We start from the raw sequence: 8,117 nt of genomic DNA, 5'->3' as shown, positions 1-8,117 counted from the left end.
ACTGGGGAAAAATTGGGAGAACCTCAAAGCTTTAATGGTAGCAAGTCGCTCTTGAACATGACACTTTGTCCTCCGTATCACATCGGGTTGGGTTGTTTCATTCACCGGTCTCATCACCATGGTCCTCGCCAAACCATCCGCATTTGGGGTAATGCTACCGATCCATCACATCAGTGTCGTTATATGTTCAAGAGATGTATTCAGAAAGAGTCAACCGTGTCCCATCCACTGCCATACATTATCCTTCATCCACCCATGATCGACACCCTGAATCATATTTCACAGATTGTTTTTACCTCCACTAAAATCATTAACTCCGTTCCGTGACACTGATGTGGGATTCATTAAGGCCCTCCTTTGACCGATCGCTTCTTGTCGACTTCATCTCATTATCCAAGAAGTTGATCTAGGAACAAAACCCCCAGTACTTTGAAGCTTGCATGCCTCAATGGCAAGTTTCTCACTTCCGGCGACAGGTATACATTAATGACCTTCGACCAGAAGATTTTGCGTGGTGTTCGATGCCAAGTCCTTTATTCACACCACGTGAATTGTACTGCAGTACCTTGAGGGTCATTGTCATTATTGGTGATTCCTCTCGCGCTTGTTAACGGTTTACATTATTGACCGGTAATCAAGCGATGTCTTTCCATGTTCGACTTCAGCGCAATTCTCACATGGATCGACATGTACTTAGAGTGAAGATTGAACGAGATTGAAGACCCCGGATCTAGTTTCATCCATCCGGGCTGCGATATATATTCAGGAAATATAAAGACATTTGTTATGTACATCATTGCAGCAGATGATCATCCTACTCAAAGGATGATAATTTCAGCAGAGAATTATCAGTCTACCACCAGACGATCGTCTGTTCTATGTACCAAAATGAATTTATAAAGCTGAGCATGGGAATGCCCGCCTCAGCTAGATCATGAAAGCAGAATGAAAAATAATGTATTGTATTGTATTTTATTACAGGGCACCTCTCAGCGATTGAATGAACTTCGGATCCTCCTGATAAAGAATTTCACCCGATAAACGACCTCATACTTTAGGGGGCAACTGTTATAGACATTTTTGTGCCTAACAGCATGGAGCATGAAATGTCAATAATCTGAGGGATCCAAAGTCCCTAAACATGTTGTTCTTACCCTTAGAAGAACAAGGTCAGCAAACCACAGCACTGAAAATCAGTTCTCCACCTGAAAACACTCAAAAACAAGCTATTTCTGGATCATGTCAGCTGCTCCACTGAGCATCTGCGCTGAATGTCAACTGCTCCACTCTATACCTGCGCTGAATGTCAAATCTAATGAAGGCTACCTGCGCTGGGCGAGATTGGCCAAGTGGCACAGTCATTCTGAAAGGTGTCAAATGCCTAGGAAGCTTCCAAAATGACACTTGGATCAGGGAATTCGCCTTGTGATGAGTAAGAGGATCTAGATCTCCAAGTGGAAGCAAGAAACTCCAAGTGGACTCAAGAACTGAAGTATAACTAAAGTGGGAGAGGACACTAGTCAGCTTCATGCCAAACTCAAGCTGACTCATCCTTTCTCCAAATCTCCTATATATAGAGCTCTCTCATGAGGTCTATGGAGGCTGGAATCTTGTGAATGTAAGGAAGTGCTGTTGGTTTGTGTATAGAACTATTGGGTGATTGCTTTGAAGGAGGTGAAGAGGAGATTTCTTTCTGCTGGGAGGTGTTGCTGGATTGGGCCTCTTATGGTTGTAACACTCTCAGAACTTTACTTCTTCCATTAATAAAGCATTTGAGGTTCTTCTATATGCATGTGTCTCTATGGCAAATTGATGCTTGTATATTTGATTTATTCTAATCCTTGAATCAGTTATGGATGTATGCTTCTTGTAGTTTCCCTTTCTTGTGCTTTTGCAGGATCTTTGTGTAGCTGGGCCAGTGAAAGAGCAAGGAGCTGGGAGCAAGCAGCAAAGAGGGAAGATTGGATCAATCATTAGCGGAAGATAACGGTTAGTGGATCTCTTCCTCCTCTCTCTTACATCTCATAAAGAAGTAATCTTGAATAGCTTTGTATTCAGTTGTTGCTGAGGTACTATCACCCTTAGAGTGGGATAGGGTCATTCCGTATTGGATACTTTTCCCAACAACATGTATGCTTCGACAGATCCTCCTTGAACCCATCCTCCACCTCCATTCCTTGCCCACGTTATCACCCACTCACCATCACCCAGCCTTCTAGAAGTTTACATTTATATACTTCAAAAATCCATTTGTTTCTGGTGGAATTTTGCTTAAAGACTTTGAAACTTAGACATAGTTGTTTGCATAGTATGAAGACATCATATGTTCCATGTCAAGGTTCCAAATTAATGTAGCTTGCTAGTTGTTTGCATAGTATGAAGACATCATATGTTCCATGTCAAGGTTCCAAATTAATGTAGCTTGCTCGGATTGTCTTCCTTCCTGCATGATGCCAAACAGTCCACATAATAAAGAATTTCATGTATATAATATAGGTAATCAATACACTATGGTTTCTAATCTTGGGCAGGATTATGTATCCTCAGTAATCTAATCTTGGGCAGGAGAATTATTGTAGGCATATTTTTTTCAGTTCAATATATATATATATATATATATAATACACCACTACCGGTTATGGATTGTGTTCTGAATCTTCTCACGATTATTCATTACCCTCTGAATATTGAAGTTCAGTTACCTGTACTTTGTTGATTTGTAGATGGTCAGCTATAGCCTCTCATCTTCCAGGAAGAACGGATAACCAGATAAAGAATCGCTGGAATACTAAACTGGAGAAGCAACTTCTCTTAATGGGAATTGATCCAGTCACTCACAGGTCACCTCCTACGCCAGATGATATGTATTCATTCATATCATCCTCTTCAACTGTTGAATCTTGCATAGCTGTGAGATGCAATACTGCGTTGGTTGAATCTGGAGAAGGACGAATGGCAGGAGGCTATGTGAATAACATGTGCTGTCGGCAACCATCCCAAATTCGGAATCTCTTTAGCCCGATTAACAACACTGTCCAACCTCCGGTGTGGGCTCAGGTACCAGGAGCACGCTCATTCTGTGAAAACTCGTTGCCTTCTATTTGAATGGATCGATTACTCCGCCCTCGTACATCGGGATGGCTATATGGCTTCCAGAACGAGATCAATCAGAATTTCAATTCAAGGCTGAACAGTCCTATTGAGTATAATACAAATTTACAAGAAGCTTTACGATTCTCCAACCTGAAAAGGAAATCAGAAGGCGTGGCTGACACGAAAAGCACTTCAGTAATACCCAACACTCCTAAAAACAAGATGGTTGTGCTATCCGATGAGGAAACCATGTACGACGAGTCCAGGCCTTCTTACAAGGGTGGAACATCAGAAATTCTTGAAGACGCCATTCAATATTACCCGGATGACCCGATGGGATCATCAATAAGTACTGCAGATATACCAACAGCAAGCGCAGATCTACTCAATAATGGGTACGAAAAGAACTACTGGTATAACTTGTTAAATTTAATTGAGAACAATATGCCAGAATCTGATTTGATCATGTAAGCACGTCTTGATCATATCATTGTTCCGACATCCTTCCCTGATATAATTATTAGATTAAAAGATGAAAGCTATATTTATTGCTTTTGTTATACCTTATTTTTAAGGTGCACGAAATTGACTAGAAGACACGTGACGGAATTTTTACATGAAATAATCAGTTCAACCTTACTCTGCTACTTATATAGTCTCTAGTCAATAACAACTTATGTTTTCGAATTGTTTCGGAATGTATCTGTTGCACCAGAGAGTTGAACGGCCTTCAAGCAATCTTCCCTGTCGTTTGACAGTAATTCGGACACATAAGAAGCTTGCGTGCATTACTACATTACTCTGCACTTTTTGATTAATTGATCTTCTATTGAAGACCATCTGAGCATGGAGGTTCTTGAGTCTTGTGGCTGTTTGTAAGAACAGTTGGAGGAGGAGTTAGTTGGGAATTCTTTGGTTTTTAATATTTAAATCACTTAAATATTTTAAAGCCATAATCCAATGAATATGTAATTTTTTCTTTAAATTGTACCAATTTGATATTAGCTAAATCCACTAATAACATTTACTTGCTATGATATTAATTAAATCCACTAATAACAAGTAATATTAATTAAATCCATTAACAACATTTACTTGTTATTGACTCTTTTACTTGTTATTGAGTCTTTTGCTATAATATTAGCTAAATCCATTAACAATATTTACTTGTCATCGTGAAGAATCAAAGTAAATAATAATATTACATAAACAAACATTTCATAACATGAAATTTGAAAGTTTAAAAGACATGTGATAGCAATCCAGGTAGGGAGGAAGAAAACAAATTGTCCCACCCCAAGACCTACGCTCCTTGACTAAATTGTAGATGCTCTGAAGAACAAGAAATACTTCCGGTCTTTAGGAACGTCTTACCAAGTTTAAAGAGCTGATGGCATTTTCAAGCGAGGAGGATTGTTTGGGTTAATACTTGCTATGCATTGTGATAGCCACGTCTTCAGCCCGAACCTCATATCCACAGGCCTGAATGATTTGCATGCATACTATTGCCATGATTCTAGAAAGCGTGCTATGTGGCAATGATGTGGTTATTTTCGAGTTTATTCCGGTTCCTGTCGTCAAAAAAGGTGGTGTTTGAAGGTCCTGCCAATGCAGAGAATGTCTTTTTATTTACCTCAATCTCTACTTAATCCCCACTCAATTTTTTCCTCCGTATGTTGTGTTTTTCATTCTTCTTTTATTTGTGTTATGGTTACCTGGCTTTGTCAAAAGGCGAGGTGGGTTTGCGTCTTTGAGTTTAGCAGGGAGTTTTTTTTGGCCAGCTTTATGTCCTTGAACGATATATCCAGCCCTTGGGAAGGGTACTCTCGTTCTATTATTATTTTCTCATTCTTTCATCTCGGTGATTTCATTTTATTTGAGTATTTTCTCGTCATTTATGTCACATAACTTTCTCATGTCACCTGCTCACAAGAATATAAATGTTATGATTGTACTTTTTTCTACGCATCTCATTCTTTCATGTGATCTGGTTATGACGAGGATATAACCAAGTTATGATTGTATTTTTGTTTTACCCTTCTCCTTCTTCCATGTTGGTCATTTCATTTTATTTGATATTTTCTCCTTTGAGTTATGTTAAAAAATGTTTTTGTTATCACAATGTTGGTGATTTTATTTTATTTGATATGTTTCTCTCATTGGGGTTGGAATTTGGATTTCTATTTACCTGTCATACAAATTTCTTTTTTCATGTTTTGGGTTTTTATTCTTCCAGTGAAGAAAAGCTATGTTTAAGATTTTGCCCCAAGACATGATGTTTTGATAATAAATCAACCCTCCACCAAAAAATGCTTGATTAAAAAGTTACCATTTAATAACATAGTTATGTTAAAAAAATTCACATATTTATCATAAGGAAAAAAAAAAAGGACCATAACACAAAAATGACTTATTAAATCTTGAATCTTTGTTTAAAATTGCATGAAACACTCACAATAAAATCTTTAGAATCTGAAATCAAATTATGTACCATAACAGTTGTATATATGATGAGATATGACTAAAGAAATCTTATAAGACATATAAGATGACCAAAATAATAAAACACTCACAATAAAATCTTTAGAATCTGAAATCAAATTATATACCATAACAGTTGTATATATGATGAGATATGACTAAAGAAATCTTATAAGACATATAAGATGACCAAAATAATAAAACTATTCAAAATTATCCATAAAAACTCAAAAATAGAGTATAAAGATAATATCTTTGTTTAAAATTGCATGAAACACTCACAATAAAATCTTTAGAATCTGAAATCAAATTATGTACCATAACAGTTGTATATATGATGAGATATGACTAAAGAAATCTTATAAGACATATAAGATGACCAAAATAATAAAACTATTCAAAATTATCCATAAAAACTCAAAAATAGAGTATAAAGATAATATATATATCTTCCATGAGTTTTAAGAGGCGCACATTAATTTACATATAAAATTAGTTTATGAGATCAGCGACAGTGCAACTATTGAAGTAGCAGAAGCAACCTTACCCGCAACATTTACCATTGTTGGCATTTTCTTTATTTATGCAGATCTTAACGCGGTCATGTTCATTATATGTGCCCTGCTCTCTGCTTGCATTGTTGCATATAAAAGAAGAAGTCTCACTCCCAAATTCTACCAAATATATTGCATTAACAAACAAACACTCCCACAAAATTCAAATTCAAATGTCAAGTATAAACATTCATTTTCAAACCCAATTTAGATAGCACTTGAGGACATCAGTGTTGCACTCACTGTTAATGGCGGTGTTGATCCAACACTCCCGTGTGTTTCGTGGCATGTGCTTAGATCTAGTGATGTGTTTTTTTACTAACACCTGCGGGTTTTGGTGTAATGGTAATTGTGACTCCAACAAGTGGTATCAGAGCCAAAGGTCTCAAGTTCGAAACACCCTGGCTCGTGTTGCGGGGGAGATTGTTGCGCTCTCTGTTAATGGCGGTGTTGATCCAACGCTCCCGTGTGTTTCGTGGCATGTGCTTAAATCTAGCGATGTGTTTGTTTACTAACACCTGCGGATTTTGGTGTAACAGCAATTGTGACTCCAACAATCAGCAACAACACCAACACAAAGGCCGTTATGGCCATAGAAGCTCGAAATTTATAGTTTAAAAAATGCAAGAACCAAATTGATTAAAAAATGATCCAAAAGGAAATGGATTATTTAGAGTTTGGGTAGTCGTGAATAACCGGAATCATTGAAATAAAGTTAGAACAGAAGGATAGGTATACATTAAAAATTGGAAACTTCTTGCAGAGTGTACATCATTATCCGCACAAAGTACATCTACCAAAGGACAAACAACTGTAGCGTTTTCATCACTTTTTTCCCAAAATTTTCATTGTTAATGTGTCTGAAAAGTTGCATGGTTGGCACCCGAAAAGGACAGCCTGCATATTGAATTATTTAGCTCAACAATTTCCATTTCATTCATCTGCTTTCTTAAAGGGTTATTAATGAAGTTTTCTGAAGAAAGTAAACCATGAAGGGTTATTAATGATGTTTTTTGAAGAAAGTAAACCATCAAACATACATTCTGAACCATGCCGAACACGTCAAGAGAAACGGGCATTACAAAATTTTAAACGCCAAATACGACAAAATGTTCTCTGATTAGCAAAATGCTTGTAAAATTCTATCCCTGTGAATCCTCATTCATGCTAAAAAACGCTCTTGTGATCTATCACATGAATATAAGAGCTGCGATTTTCCCGATACCTAATATATAAGTAGGAAAAAAGGCTTGAGAAGGAAGAACTTTCCATAAAAGTTTGGTATTTAAAATTTCTTCCCCTACTATATTCTTATGATTTAAGAAAAGAATGCATTCTAATATATTTTCTCTTATCATAATATATTTTCTCTTATCATTAGCCATTATTGATCCTATTTTTATGTTTTTAGTTAAGAAAATATCGATAATATTTTTAAATCTTATATTTAAAAAAAAAAAAAAAAAACACTAGGGAAATTAGATACCTTATTTCTACTAATTTTTCCAAGAATATTAAAAACCTTTTTAAGCCATACAAAATTTTTGAACGTTTATTGAAACGCAACTAAATAATTCTGACCCTTCATAAAGGAATTTACCAAATTCCTTACTCTTGTTAATATGTGGCAGAGTACATATTGTTGCACATGAAAACTATGTAGAGATGTAACACCTCTCCCTTGTATGTAACACTCTGTTGACCTAAGCTAAGAAAAGCTAGGTCTGATGTGTAGCAATGAAACTAAATACTTTATTATTAAATAAATAAAGATAAATTAATCATTTGGAAAATGAGACACGAGATGAGATTCTTGTCAAAAGAAATCCAATTGGTGAATCGAAACGGATAATTCTCTCATGATAAAACTTCTAGATCCAATTCTAGATAAGCTTAATGGATTTGGAGATAAATATCCATTAAGTTACTTAGCTGGAGAAAGATGTTAAGTTTAAGAAAAACATAAAAGCCTTGCGAGAGAGAAAGGCG

At 36.3% G+C, this 8,117-nt stretch overlaps 1 protein-coding gene across 1 annotated transcript; it reads left to right on the top strand.

Moving 5' to 3' along the window:
• The first annotated feature begins 2,535 nt into the window (after window positions 1–2,535).
• Window positions 2,536–3,105, top strand: LOC149228034 (transcription factor MYB76-like). Its single transcript, XM_089380657.1, has 2 exons — window positions 2,536–2,546; window positions 2,724–3,105. The coding sequence occupies exons 1-2, from the start codon at window positions 2,536–2,538 to the stop codon at window positions 3,103–3,105; spliced, it is 393 nt and encodes a 130-aa protein (XP_089236783.1).
• The last annotated feature ends 5,012 nt before the right edge of the window (window positions 3,106–8,117 follow it).

Source organism: Pinus tabuliformis, chromosome J (genome assembly GCF_031772625.1).
Source record: "Pinus tabuliformis cultivar Carrire ecotype Pingquan chromosome J, CPIR1, whole genome shotgun sequence".
NCBI classification, from domain to species: domain Eukaryota; kingdom Viridiplantae; phylum Streptophyta; class Pinopsida; order Pinales; family Pinaceae; genus Pinus; species Pinus tabuliformis.
The sequence above is the reverse complement of the archived record's forward strand: the minus strand, read 5'-3'. Positions and strand labels throughout refer to the sequence as shown.